The sequence below is a fragment of the Plutella xylostella genome, chromosome 26 (genome assembly GCF_932276165.1).
Source record: "Plutella xylostella chromosome 26, ilPluXylo3.1, whole genome shotgun sequence".
Classification (NCBI taxonomy): Eukaryota; Metazoa; Arthropoda; class Insecta; order Lepidoptera; family Plutellidae; genus Plutella; species Plutella xylostella.
The window spans coordinates 1,353,647-1,369,098 of NC_064006.1; the positions used below are offsets into that span (position 1 = coordinate 1,353,647).

General features: G+C 36.3%; 1 protein-coding gene and 1 long non-coding RNA gene across 4 annotated transcripts in view; both read left to right on the plus strand.

Moving 5' to 3' along the window:
• LOC119692143 (cytochrome P450 4C1) overlaps positions 1–14,900 on the plus strand; it is a 22,553-nt gene extending 7,653 nt beyond the window's left edge. The window contains exons 1-10 of one of the 3 annotated variants that reach the window (XM_048630641.1): positions 2,115–2,405; positions 2,712–2,801; positions 6,927–7,037; positions 9,692–9,877; positions 10,700–10,899; positions 11,104–11,152; positions 11,256–11,445; positions 11,729–11,880; positions 12,414–12,593; positions 14,079–14,900. In XM_048630641.1, coding sequence (XP_048486598.1) covers positions 2,243–2,405; positions 2,712–2,801; positions 6,927–7,037; positions 9,692–9,877; positions 10,700–10,899; positions 11,104–11,152; positions 11,256–11,445; positions 11,729–11,880; positions 12,414–12,593; positions 14,079–14,233 — 1,476 coding nt within the window. In that variant the 5' untranslated portion in view covers positions 2,115–2,242 and the 3' untranslated portion in view covers positions 14,234–14,900. Of the gene's footprint in view, positions 1–2,114; positions 2,406–2,711; positions 2,802–6,926; positions 7,038–9,691; positions 9,878–10,699; positions 10,900–11,103; positions 11,153–11,255; positions 11,446–11,728; positions 11,881–12,413; positions 12,594–14,078 lie in introns of those variants that run through there. The other 2 variants (XM_048630643.1, XM_048630642.1) reach the window with 2 other exon arrangements.
• On the plus strand, positions 8,248–9,395 carry LOC125490676. Its single transcript, XR_007267829.1, has 2 exons — positions 8,248–8,511; positions 9,035–9,395. It is a non-coding gene; the product is annotated as an uncharacterized LOC125490676 (long non-coding RNA).
• Positions 14,901–15,452: the final 552 nt, after the last annotated feature.

The following is a 15,452-nucleotide window of genomic DNA, read 5'->3' on the forward strand; positions in this document are numbered from 1 at the left end:
AAGATGCATCAAACCATCAAACCAAGGAGCTGTAAACATATTGGGAATAAGTAAGTAAGATGGTCTAACCACGGCTTTCCGCCAACCTTGCCTATCACTACCACCACCGTCACAGTCATAGGACATCCACTGCTGAACATAGGCCTCCCCTAATGTTTTTAAACTATTTCTGAAATATTGAAAAAAATAGTTGAAAATTTGTCTTTTACTACCTAATGTTTTAGTAGTTACACTCTGTCACGTAGGTTGCCATTTAAAATATTTGTTTGAGGCACTCGTCCTTATTGCCATCGATCAGAGTTTAAGGTCTCTTTTTCCCCTTGGTAAGATTTCCCCTTTGAGATCCAGACACCGCGTATCGGCCACCCGCAAAGTGTGACAGGAGGTGCGTGGTTTTATTCGCCGACAGCTTCATCACGTAGATAATTGTTAAAATAAAATTATTATTTTGTTATTTACTCATTGGTAATAACGACTACTTTGCAATAAACATGTGAATAACACAATTAATGTTACTGTTTAAATACTAATCCACTTTGCAACACATTTTACCCCTCTGTCACACGACAGAGGACATTTCATTAAAGAAAAATTGAAGAGAAACTACACGTTTTGGTTAAAGTACGAAGCGAAACGAACGTCCAATACACTTGCGCTGCAGTAATAAAAAGTTTCGTTAGTGAAAAAGGTGTTTTCGTGCTATTGTTCTCAAGAACAGACGATGAATGTGGTTGACTGTTTAATATGGTGGAGAATGATTTATCGGATGTTTGATGATACCATTCAAGTCCTTCCAGCTTCTAAGGTAATTAAAAAAGGAAAAAGTATTTTTTTCAAGTTCTAAGAGCCACTAATGTATTTTCGAACTAAAACTTTAACAAATTACGTGATTTTTCATTATGTTACTTAAATTGTCGAAAATATTATTTGTGCAGATTTAAACATTATTTTATTTAGTTGGAACAAATTTGTCCTTAAAGTTCCTAAAATACGGATTTTTCTCTCCAGAGGTTCTCAAGTGTGATTTCATTAGTTATACTAATAAAATATCTCCACTTATTTCTTTGACTAAATTGAAACCATAATGATTTATATGTAAGTTATTAAATTATTCTTATTAAATAAAACTGTTTTATTACAAAACGCTGCCTAATATTTAATAGAATAACAACTCTGTCACATCGTTTATCACTCTGTAACGATTGGTGTCTCCTGGTAGTCAACTTATTTATGGTCGTTTATATGTTATGTTATAAATAGTGCAACTTTGGAAAAATAATATTAAATTTAGTCATTGATGTTAACGTCTATGCTGTTAATTTTTTACTGTAATTAGTAGCGAAAAAATATTTATAATAAAAACAAGCTTCATTTTAGCTGAAATTGTGACAGAGTGGTAATGACTACTTGAAAAATATTTTGTTATTACTAAAAATTCATTCCTTCATAAATATTTTCTAAAATGGTATTTTGTTTATTAATGTATCAAAAAAGTTTCATTTTAATCAAATAAGACTATTTCGTTAAAAAAAAGAGATTCTATGACGAAGGTGTAATTTTCTTTGCCTTATCCACGTATTATGTTCTGAAAATCTTGAAAAAATACGTAAACTACGCGGCCTACTATCATAAAAAATATAAGAGTTCACCAAAAAGCTATAGTTATTTTTTTCAAATTCGGGATAATTTTTTATTCATTATGTAGGTTAAAAAGAAGAACTGCCCCTTTAATATTGTTATGTAAGTATACAATAAAGTGTATGTAGGTAATTTAAAGAGTAATATTTCAGATTTCTCACACAAAATACAATTAATGATGCTCTGGTAACTTGATCTGCTGCCAGGAGGTTCACTTATGAAATACAACAATAATAAATATAAACTTTTATACCTCTTTTTTCTAAAACTCAATTTAACTTAGATATGTTTTTGGTCATTATACTGGTTGTAAATTTATAACTTAAAAAAATAATCCATTAATTTACCTGCACAATAAATCAATATTATCAAAAGCTGTTCAGGTAAATGTACCATCATCATAAGAAAATCCAGTTTTAATTTATGACATTCGCAGCCGATTTTTTTGTTAATCAAGAGGTCATTGAGTAACTTTACTGACCGAAAAGTATTAAGTGATCAACCGTAGACCTAAAACCACGTGTGCTCATCAATTAAATATTGCAGTTTAAATTCTATTCTATGCATTTTTAAACGTTTTTTTAAAGTGATATACTTTGTCAAAATGGCATTATTTGTATATCTGGTTGTGCTATGTGCGTCTGTGTTTGTTTTTAGGTTTTTAATCAGTTATTTATGTCAAAGACATTACGCTTCTAAGCTACCGTGTGTGTCGGGTGCTTTACCCATCATAGGACATCTTCATAAGTTCTCTTCGGATAAAGTCGGTAAGTCTATTTATTATACATATTTTACCCTCAGAAAAATACATTAAAAGTTCGTGTTGGAAAGATTATCATCATCGACGTAGGCCTCTCCCAATGCATGACACTTAATGCGATCTATAATAATAATAGAATAAAAGAATATGTTGTGGCTTGGAAACTTAAATTAAAGAGTTCATTATTTACTAAGATCCTAATGAAATCTCAAAGTTTCCAAAAAAAATATTTTTACTTAAAAATACCTACAGTGTATTTGTAAGTTTCATGTTGTAATTTTCAATAAAATTATAATTATATATTTTTTTTCAGAATTATTTGATTTTATAAAGAACGCCAGTGAAGAGACCGACAAACTAGGAGGTTTATCAATTCTGTGGCTTGGACCAATACCCATTTTCAGTAAGTTTAAGGGCCTGAATTTTAATATTATATTGTAGAAAGCTAGAAACTATTACGAACACTAAATTATTCATTACTTACATTCAACAGTGTGTCAAGTTGTCAACATAATTTTCATTTGACAAAAAACTTTGAAACTTAACTAGCTTAGTAGTCCTACAAAATTATTATGAGCAATGAAAAGTATGTTTTCCCATAGTATTATTCCCGTAAACAGACAGAATTTACAATCTTAAACTGTTATTTTTTTACCTTGCATTTAATTATCTACATTTTATCAAGGCTGTCTGATTTGAGACATACCGACAAAATTCTAGTAAATACAAAATTATAGCAATTCATAACATTTTGTTTACTCTAGTTCAATTACCGGTTAGCCGGTTTCTTCACTCTGTCCAATGATATTGCCTCGTGATGACATAACACAACTGAGAGTCTATGCAAAATGTAATTTTCCATTTAGACATGAAACATATTTTTTTTACTTTTTCATTGCCCGCCAGTGTATTTGTCTAATTAAAGATTCAGTTACGCAGCTTATCAAACCAATGACGGAGGCACAGTGGGAACGATTTAAAACTCTTAACTAATGCTTGATAAAAAATTATAAGTAGGTAATTTAAAAATAAAACGATTACAATAGAAAAGTTATATTGAAAACGTATTAAGGTGATAAGTATAAATTTTCTGTATTCTCTTTAGGTCTCAGTCCATGAGAATTTGTTTGTGACATTAACTATAGCATAGCATGATATTAAGACACATTATTTTATCTAATTATTGTCCTGCACATCACATATGTTCCATATTACGCTTACATATTTACAAAAAAATTCAATTATTATTATAAATAGATGTAACCGCGTCATGGTAGTCGAACAGAAACCTACTTTATGTTACTCTTATATATAAGTTTCTATTCGTGTGTTACGTTCTCATTTGTAAGTCATTGCATGAAGTCAATTGATACTGTATTGTAAAATAAAACCAATTCATATTGTAATTTAGTTCAAGATTTTACAATATGTACCCATTGGTAAGATACAATATTAATTAAAAAAGATTTTTTACTTCATATTTATGCACAGACGACCGAATGGCGTAGTGGTTAGTTACCCTGACTACTGTTCGATTCCCGGCTGGGGCAGATATTTGTTTAAACACAGATATTTGTTCTCGGGTCTTGGATGTGCCCGTAAAATGGCAATAGGCCCGCCCCCTATTACATTGGGACTAACATAACACTCTGGCGAAAAGTGGTTGCAGCAATGCACCTCTGCCTACCCCGCAAGGGAGTCACGTCACATACACAGTAAAGTTGAAGGACCATTATATAACCGTAAAACTGGATTACCATGAAGGTCTCAGAAATGTTTGTTTTAAACGCGACGCTCGTCGCTTACGCATTTTATAGAAATTTAATTTAAATGGACAACATTTCATTTTCTTTACCCTATATTTTTATTAGCTATTCGGAAAGTTTATAAAAAAATAGAGGACCCGTATTTTTTAATTTTGTATATACATTAATTTTAGCATGTTATTTTTAACTTTAAAGTTAATTATTTTAAAACTGGAAGTGACGTCACATATTAGGCTCAATTTTAATTTTTGTCTATTGCCTTAGTCTCGAAAAAAACATAAATGACACTGACAAGTGACATTTACACTTTGTTTACATGCCAACCAACAAATGGGTCATTTTCAAATGACATTGATATTTCTGATAATACAAAGTATTTACCATGTAAAAAAATAAGCATTTTTTCAGCTGTGTAGGCAGTGGCATGTTCTGGGACACATTATATAGAGGTCATCTCTTAATAAGTACTAACCATTTTATATGATAAATAAAAAAAATAGTCAGAAAGTGTCATAACAGAATTTATGAAAATGACCCAAATAAACAACAACGTCACGATAAAACGTCAACGTCAATCAAAAATGAAAGTGACAGTTACTTTGTTTTTAAATCTACAGGCTTTGATCATCAAAATGCATCGCACCTGATACATGGCGTCATCAGCACTTTTTTACTATTTTATGATTTTCTCGAAAATGATACATCCAAAAAATACAAAAACATTTTTTTTGTGGCCTTTAGAGCTAAATCTCGAAATGGTTTTCAATTTATAGCAGCTTTAGTTTTTTGAAATGTTGTCCATTGTCGGCCGAATGGCGTAGTGGTTAGTGACCCTGACTACTGAGCCGATGGTCCCGGGTTCGATTCCCGGCTAGGGCAGATATTTGTTTAAACACAGATATTTGTTCTCGGGTCTTGGATGTGCCCGAAAAATGGCAATAGGCCCCGCCCCCTATTACTTTGGGACTAACATAACACTCTGGCGAAAAGTGGGTGCAGCAATGCACCTCTGCCTACCCCGCAAGGGAGTACATTAGTACAAGGCGTGAAAGCGTGTTTTTTTTTAATTATTTTTTATTTATGCACAAGTCAACTTCATTAAAAAACTTCAATTTAAAATCGCTTTCAATACGGTCACCGTCGAGATTATTAAAAGATTATTTCCGGGGACCTCGGTTGTCTTAGCGTTGGCTTCGAGGGCTGCGGTTCTCCTGTTTCACTATGACGGACTTCAGCTTGCGGATCTCGTCTGCTAGGTCGGACAGGAGCTTCTCAACATGCGGCGCGATCGGCGGCGGGGTGTCTCTCGGCGTGTCCTTCCCGGCCGGCGTGGAGCTCCTGTCCTTGTCCTTGTCCTTGCCAGCAGCCAGCGCGTTGGTCTTCCTGGTCACCGTCAGCTGTTGCCCGCCGCCCTTCAGCGACATGGTGGCCGGCTCGGCCTCGCCGCCTGCGAGCCACTCGTCGGCCGCGAACGTGGCCTCGTCGCTCAGCGTGTCCGGGTATATGAGACGTTTTCGAGAATCCGTTAAAAAAGTTTTTATGGTATTAATACTATGGGACACCGAAATGGCTATATAAAAAATTATATTATACTATTAATACATTTAGTAGTTGAGGTTCGGACGTCAAAGCATTTAATACAATAAGTAGGTACGCTTTTTTATTAATGTTTGATGAATTTTCGATGTTGAGAACTAGACAATTTAAATAAAATTTCTATAAAATGCGTAAGCGAGGAGCGTCGCGTTTAAAACAAACATTTCTGAGACCTTCATGGTAATCCAGTTTTACGGTTATATAATGGTCCTTCAACTTTACTGTGTATGTGACGTGACAATCTAATAAAGTTTGACCTACAAGTCTATTTTTATCTTAGATACTTTAATTGACAGGTTCTGAACTTTATAATCTGTCAATTTAGTAACTGAGATAAAAAAATAGACTTTTGGAGCAAGTGCCATCATCATCATCATCACGAGTCACGACCCATTACGTCCCCACTGCTGGGGCACGGGTCTCCTTCCAATGAAGGAAGGGTTTAGGCCTAGTCCACCACACTGGCCAAGTGCGGGTTGGTGGCAAGTGCCATACAAAACAACAATTTAATTGACTTTTAGAGAGCATTTTTTGAATAGCAGCAATCACTATTAATGACCACTGATTTTTTATTTATTTAATTATAGGTAATAATACATAAGTAAAAGACGAGCTTAAGGATACTACAATAATCCTCGCAGGATTGTGATGAAAGTATCTAGTTATTTAATACCCAGCAACCTAAAGCTGCATCCACATTAGCATAATTTCCGTGTATCGAATATCCGATGCAAGTATTCGACGCAACAGAGTTACTTGGAAATTAATCGATTCTGCTATTTCGCAATGTGCATTGTTTATGTTTATACATATAGTATGATCTTATTTCCAAAATAAATTTATGTTGTGTTCAATTAAGCAACATTATATATTATGTAGGTACATATTGAAAAATCTTAGTTAGGTCCAGCGGTGGTCAATATTTGTTGTCTGATGAAATTGCGTAATCAATAATTTAAGGTAAGCGTCCATCTATCGGTATCACACGTATCGGATCAAACGGATTGTCATAAATTTATGGAGAAACGGCGTCGGCAATGCCGATGAAGTAGACGCACTTGGGTAAGATACGAATAACACTAAATGCGATGCGTCCGTTGCGTACGATGCCGAAAGGTGCACGCTTACCTTTAAAAGGAATTTATTATTTTTTCTTTCTCTTTCAGTGTTAATGGATCCAGAAATAACCCTTGCTTTTGTGAATTCGTGTGTTAAAAAGAGTTATATGTACTCTTTTGCTTCTGGGTGGATTGGGGAAGGGTTAATTTGCGCTAAGCGTAAGTAAACATTGTTGTTTTATTATGTTTTATAACAGGGCCTGTTTCACAATGTCTGGATAATTTAGCTTTAATTGTTTATCTTCATCTATTTCATTCGTCACTGATCTATGGCCTACTGGATAATGGCTGCCAGTGAGATAAAAGTCATACTGTTTCGTCTAAAACATAATCACAGAGATTGTCAGCAAGTCTTTTATCCCAAAGGTAGCCAAACATTGTGTAACAGGCCCTTAGACTTCGATTGATCATTAAAGAAGAATGGCAAAACCTGACCCGCTTTGCGTAAGTTAGCAGCCACTAACCAAACCTATTTTAAGTTATTGATAAAAATGTCTACATCAGAGAAAAATATTTTAAAAAATCTAAACCATGGGGTTCTTGAGATATTAGGGTTCAAAAGTAAATTAATTAATAATTTTTTTTTCGTTAAATAAGTTTTTGATGTATAGTACACGCACAAACAAGTTTTATAATCTAAATCATGATATTCCCAATACATAGTGCATCACAAAATGTATTACATGATTTTATTTCTGCAAATAATATCAAGATTATTTTTGCACATTTCACACTCGGAATCCTATTTTTATAAAGAGATCAATTTCAAAAATTATTTCATTCTATTCAAGTTCCCGTTATCCCGAAGTAACATAGAATACTTTTTATCCCACGGGAATTCCCACGGGAACACTTTTAAAAACTATTTTTAGCTCAAGGTAACATCTAGTACAGTAGAAAGACTTGATCTTTCGGCACTTATATCTTCGTTTTCCCATGCCTCATAATAATAAAATTCATACCAGTATATACTGTAGTCACGGACTACACATCAGTGTATGTTTCATCAATGGCCGCTCTGGGTCATGGCGCTATAGAGAAATTGCCATTCTCCTTTAAGGATTAAATAGATGAAGGTGATAAAATAAAACTGTAGGGTGAATTTTTAGGGCAAGTGATTCCTGTTATTCCCTGTTTGGGACAGTTATTATTTTCATCCTTCAGATGTGCCCTAATGATACATAAATACCTGTATATTATACTCGCGAGCAATAAAAGAAAGTTACACTGATATATGTAACGGTAATGACATGTGGAGCTTTTCATTGCTTTTATATAGTGTAACGTTATTTATTTCTTCTAAATAAATAACTTACATAGTAGTAAATAATCTTCATAATTGATTAATTATAAGTATCGACTTTATCGATATCTTAATCTTCGCGTCGATAATTCTTCAAATTATCGACGCGTTCCCATCCCTAGCCAGCGAAGCGGTCTTTTGTTCTTGTCCCCACTATCGCGGCAGCCCCACTCGGTGACCACTGGCTCTCGATCATTCGGCCACGGGCTACGGCATCGACTGCGCGTGACCCTACCTCACGGCAGTCCTCTAGGTGCCTAGCCCGCTCTAAAGTGTCGAATGACCTAGACCTTACCAGTGGTACCTTGTGCGTGTCTTCCCCAATATCGGGTAAGTGTGATCAGACTTGCTTAGCTCATTTTAGGGCCCTATTTGTGTTTTAAACGTCTCCAACTGTATTTTAAAAGTGTTAATTTAAATTTGTTTAACGTAGCTTCCATTTTATTTTATTCGCTGCTTACGCCGCTTACGAGTTAGCGAACAGCTAGCTTTACTACTTAGTAACTGCGCACTTATAGCAGCCAAGATGGCGGACATGCAATTACGCATTATCATTTAGACTATTTTAGACATTCCATCATCATCAGCTTTTATATTTCTTTTATTTTAATTACGCTAGCTTGCCTAAATGCAATAACGTAGTTTTATCAAAATTATGCTGCAGCTAGTGTACCGCTTTCGGCCTTTCCTAATTATTTCTATTTTTTCTTTAATTTATGTTAGGTATTCCGTTCTGGTTTCCACTGCCGCCTCAATCAAGTTAGATTAGGTACTCTGCTGTAGGTCTTGATGACGGTATGTGGAACCTAGACGATAACGGTGTACTGATGCGTTGGATTTCCATCTTTTCCAGGGTCCAAGGTCCACGCTACTACTCCAAGGTCCACGGTACGGTTTACCGACTGCACCGAACTTCTACCTACTTCTACGGCTCGCCCTCTACGTGCTGGTTCGGCAACCCCCTACCTTCGTGTTGCTGACCACGCCGCGCAGCCGAGCTACACGCCACGCGCACGCAACGGCCACGTGACCTGCCTGCCTACCTACCTGGGCACTGGAGAAGAGGACTTCCACGCCGGTCGCGTTATCGGGATTCCACGCCGATACTCTTCGACTCAGGGGAGTCCCTATCCGTACCAACTGAAAACTGACTGATCGTGTAGTGTAGGCCTAACCCACACGTTGACCTAAAAATAAATTTGTGTCAAGCTGAACCCTGGCTTTCTCATTTCTCCTCTCCACTTAGCTAGCCATTTTTCATAAGCGCGACAATAGGTTGAGTAACTATTTCCCTATGACTAAGGGTCTAGATCTAGACTGCATTTCAACTGCAATCCAACGACAATTTGCAGTTGGATTGCAGTTGAAATGCAGTCCATCTGTCTAGACCCTAACATAAAAGGGAGAAATAGTAATGCCCAATGTCCCTATCCCTAAACGAATCTATATATATATATATTAACTTTTACCAAGACCCGTTAGTATTTTAATTATTTTCTTACATTCGCAGCAGCCACATGGCGAAAGCACAGGAAGATTTTGAATCCTTCGTTCAATCTGCAATTTCTTCATAATTTTCTAAACATATTTAATAAGCAAGCCAGTCGCCTCGTGGATAAATTGGACGCTATTGTTGGTCGGGAGGAAACTCTTGTGGACTCTATGTTACTTGATATTGGTTTGGACACTATTTGTGGTAAGTGAGAGGTACTACTCTGTGTAAAAAGTATCGGGACTGGATCAATAAAACACAAATGTGTGGTTATGTGAAATGTGGATCAAATTCAACGAAGAAGGCCAGCTTTGTGGAAAAAAAACGAGAAAAGATTTTGCACCACGATAATGCGCATCATCGATTGAACGATCATGATTGTGAAATAATTTTTGATCAAATACTCATTAAATATCATCGAACATCCACCATATGCACCAGATATAGCTGCAGCTCACGGCTCAAGCTTCTTTTTTGTTCCTAAACTCAAATTACCACTTCGTGGCACTGTTTTCAATCGATAGAAGACAATAAGGAAAAATCGCCGCAAGTACTAAACACAACTCTGAAAACAGCGTTTAAAAAAATGTTGTGATGATTGGATAATTCGTTGGCGTATGTGTATCTTTCTGCAGGAGCATACTTTGAAGGTGATAAATGAAATTTTGATGAAGAACAAATATTTTGTGTTTTATTGATCTAGTCCCGATACTTTTTACACAGAATGTATTTTCACAATTAACTCAAAACATAAATAATCTTTATTGCACACAATTAGTACTTATTTAGGTACTTACATAATTGACACAGTGAATTGTTCTATTTATATCAATCTGTTATATTATCTAAGCCTTATTACTAAAAAGTAATATTTTTCAGGTACAGAAAGGGAAACTAGAATGAACAGAGTGTGTTGTCAAAGTTGCTCATCTGCACTCACGTGCAATGAAAAAGTTCCACCTGCCATGTTTGTCACTGGAATTTTTTCATTGCTCGTGACTTTATATATTTTCCGAATTATTTCAGAAACTGCCGTTGGTATTTCAAATGACGAAAATACAATTATGAAACCAGAAATATACAAGGATGCCGTGAAAACAATGATCAATTATGTGCTAACAAGATTTTTATCAGTATGGATGCACGTAGAGTGGCTTTACAACATGACAAGTTTAAGAAAAAAAACTGACGATGTCTGCAAGATTTTAAACCAGTCTTCAAGAAATGCAAGTACATTTTTCATAAGTACCTTTTTATCTTTGATTTTGAGTACTTAATATCTAAATTTTGTTAGGTTCCGAAAGTGGTACTCAGATTGAATGAACGGACATTTGTATTTTTCGCGTAAATTAATTTTAGGCTACAAATTTTCTACGGGTGAAAAGTTGGTTGCATTAGGTTGTGCTTCATGAGAAACTATTTTTTTTCAGATCCTCAAAGAATTAGCAAATTCCGACCAATTATCCAATAAAAACGCAGGTATGTCACGTAAATGATTGGTTATAGTATACTCTTTTAATATAGCAGCTATCTTCTTTGGTCAAAAGTTGAAAAACTAATACCAAAAACAAAAATATTCCAGAAAAGCCCCACAAAACAATAATGGAATATTTACTAAAGCACAAGAAGGAGAGTGCATTGACCGACAAAGAAATCAAAGATGAAGTGGATACGATGGTGATCGCTGGTTACGAGACGTCTGCCACTCAACTCATGTACGCCATCATTCTCATAGGATCGCATCCTGAAGTGCAAGAAAGAGTATACAATGAGTAAGTGTCTTGTGTATATACTTTTATTACATGTAATGAACGTGTGTGTATACATATACGGCAAAACCCATCATGCCCCCACTGCTGGGGCACGGGTCTCCTTCCAATGAAGGAAGGGTTTAGGTCCAGACCACCAGGTTGGCCCAATGGGTTGGGTTGATAATAAATTCAAAATGTACGATATTAATTGCTAAAGTTAGAGGGTCCTGCCTCTGTACTCCCTGAAATGAGATCTTAAATAAAAGCTAAAAAAATATTAATCTTAACTTAAATATTATTTCAGAATCAAAGATGTTCTGATTGATATGAATCGGGACGTGACAAAAGACGATCTACCAAAGTTGGTTTACTTAGAAGCCGTACTTAAAGAATCACTGAGATTGTATCCGGTGGTGCCAGTGATTGTAAGAGAAACAGAGAAGACAATGAAATTGTGTAAGTGAAATAACCTATCCAACAATAAAAACACCCAACATTAAACTCTAAAAGTTGCGTAACTTTTAAACGGCTGAGCCGGTTTTGATAAAATATGGTCATGAACACTCGGGTTTACTTATCGAAATCGTTTCAGTGGTTAAAAAATATAGTTATTTTTGCTACACCAGTTGGTGTTTACTATCTCCGTACAGAATATAATATTTCCTATCAATTTTGAAAATGACGACCGAATGGCGTAGTGGTTAGTGACCCTGACTACTGAGCCGAAGGTCCCGGGTTCGATTCCCGGCTGTGGCAGATATTTGTTTAAACACAGATATTTGTTCCCGGGTCTTAGATGTGCCCGTAAAATGGCAATAGGCCCGCCCCCTATTACATTGGGACTAACATAACACTCTGGCGAAAAGTGGGTGCAGCAATGCACCTCTGCCTACCCCGCGAGGGAGTACATTAGTACAAGGCGTGAGTGTGTGTGTGTGTGTGTTTTTTTTTGTTTTGAAAATGACCTAGGTATATTTTTCTTTTCCCAGCGAAATACACAATCCCTGCCGGTAGCACGGTAGCAATATCTCTCTACGGTATGAACAGATCTCGAGTGTGGGGCCCAGACCGTAACGTCTTCAACCCTGACCGTTGGTTGACACCTTCCATGTTGCCGGTACATCCAGCCTCGTTCGCACCTTTCAGTTTGGGAAAACGTGGCTGTATAGGTGAATATTTTTGCCTCATTTTTGTGCCTACCTTGACGACGTCATCGTGTGGCATCGCTCTAATTTTTACTCTAACGGTCTTATTCATAAAAAGTTACGGGAGACCTATAGGCCTGCTATAAGAAAATGTCAAAAAAACTTTATTCATAAACCTGATATGATTCGTAAAACCTTGATATGCTAAAGTTGGCTGGACCCTACTATACACCTTCCGTAAACCTCCTATTGTACAAAAACATGGCGGCCGGTCAACAGCTGTTCTGCTTTATTGACGATTTGACATTTGTTGTGAGTTAATATTTGCTGAAAATAAGTTGCTATGGTAACGTAAATTTTTTTTTTTTTTTTGTGGGTTTTGGCTTGGCCACTGCGCCTTTAAGCCAACGTAAACTTTCTTAAGTGCTGCGCCGTGGCTAACATAGATAATAGAGATTTATAAATGAATGAAAGTCTTCGCTATTTTTGTTTATGGTTTCGTCAGACCGGCAACTTAATAGGGTAAATGTCAAAATGTTTGGTCTGTGAAATCTATCAGCATCACTATAGTTATTGAAGGTTTACGGAACGATTATGAATAGAGATTTTTATGAAACCTCAAATAGGCTTAAAGTGTTCAGTAGCTATTGAGCTCAGTAAACCTACTTTAAGGTTTTTTTGAAGCGTCCGTAGTCGAGCGGGCCTCAGTGATCGTAACTGATCGCTGAGGTTAAGCAACAACTGACACGGTCAGCCATTGGATGGGTGACCAATTTCAAGTGGTGCTTTTCTGGACGCTTCCGTGCTTCGGACGGCACGTTAAGCCGTGGGTCCCGGTTGCTGCTTCGGCAGCAGTCGTTAAGCCTAGTCAGAGGCCTTCGGGCGGCTTGAAAACATCTGTCAGTCGGGTTGCCCAGTACCCGACAACTCTCTCAGCACAAGCTTACTTGTGTTGGGGTCCACCAACCCGCACTTGGCCAGCGTGGTGGACTAGGCCTAAACCCTTCCTTCACTGGAAGGAGACCCGTGCCCCAGCAGTGGGGACGTAATGGGTCGTGATGATGATGATGATGAAGGTTTTTTTATGAATAAGACCGTAAAATTATAACAATTAGAAATGAATTATTCACAAATAGAATTTAATGATGTTAATAAAATTGGCAACTAAATACGAGCCAGCTGCAAACCAGCGCTGTGGCGTTATTGTCTACAGCACATGCTGAGCTGGTGCCTTTTTTTGTTGTGTTACAAATATGTTTTATTTTCTTTACTGTCAGTAAGTCAAATAAATTAGTCTTCTTTTAAATGAAAGTGTGGTAGCATTTGTTTGTTTTGCTTGTTGGCTTCGTAATGATTTTGTTCTTATTTATTTATTTATTTATTTAATACTTTATTGCACAAATATAACATAAGTGTACAAAAGGTGAACTTAATGCTAAAAGCATTTTCTACCAGCCAACCTGCAGGAGGTACAAGAATACAAGTAGAATGGCTTATAATTTATTTCAGGTAAACCTTACGCTATGATGACCATGAAGACCACGCTAGTCCATGTTATCCGCCGGTTTCAGCTCTCAGCCAGTCAGGAGGCTCTCAGGGTTCAGATGGACTTGCTGCTCAAACCGGCCTCGGGGCATGGGGTCACTTTCACCAGGAGATTTTAATTATGATTCATAATTATGTACACCTTAGGTATACAGGGTGTTGCAACAAGGGTATACTAAGCCGAAAAGGGTTGACGCAAGGGGTTATAAACAACTTTTGTTGCATGTCGAGAACATATATGAGAATGACAGAATGTGTGTTCAAAATGACCCCCTGAGTCATCGCCTTTCGGCTTAGTATACCGTTTTTGCAACACTCGGAACATAGAGAGGGACCCTATACCCATAGTTTTTCTATAAGTGTCTGTCAGGATTTATGATGTGTATTTTAAGGGAAAATGTTTCTTTGTATTAATTTTAATAATTATAAAAAAAAAATTATAAACCGTAAATTTTAATACCTTATCGACCAGTTTTGAGCCAAGAACTGAAAGGCTTGAAAATGGCATGTTGGCAGCCGCTGCAAAATGTTCTAAAGGCTTTCTAGGTCGAATTTAGGTCAACTCGGCCAGATGGCGACAAAGCATTGTGTACGGTTGAATATTAAATTTTCACGAGGGAAAATGCCCTCTAATGACTGCTTCGGAACAGTTTGGTTTAATTACGCATACGTACTAGGAGCTTGTTTAGAAATTGTAACTTTACGGAAATTGTGACCATTTTGGTAAGTGGTTTGGTTTTATCATTCATGTCCACTTTGCTAACTATGGTACAGTTTATTTATCCTGCAAATCCTAATCCTAACTAATATTATAAATGCCAAAGTAACTGTGTCTGTCTGTCTGTCTGTCTGTCTGTCTGTCTGTCTGTCTGTTACTCTTTCACGCCAAAACTACTGAACGGATTTGAATGAAATTTGGTATACATATGGTCTAGACCCTGAGAAAGAACATAGGCTACTTTTTATCCCGGAATTCCCACGGGAAAACTTTTTAAGGCGAAGCGAAGCTCGCGGGAACAGCTAGTAATTTATATTTGTTTATGCGGGGAAAATCATCGGAGTGTTGTTCTTGTACCTAAATTCAGTTTATACACTGGGCATTGATAGTTTATTTACATTAAGGGTGACTTGCACCAAGCATTAGATTTTAGCGTCTTTAAATAAATCTATTTCTCGTTTAAACTTTTGGTACAAGAAGTCAACCTAATATATAATAAATAATCGCCGTATTTAATATAATAAATTTAAAAAATATTTTGTATAGGTACATATTTTTTTGCATATTTAAGTAGGTAACCGTTCTTAAATATGCAACATTATAATATCTTATTACTATTC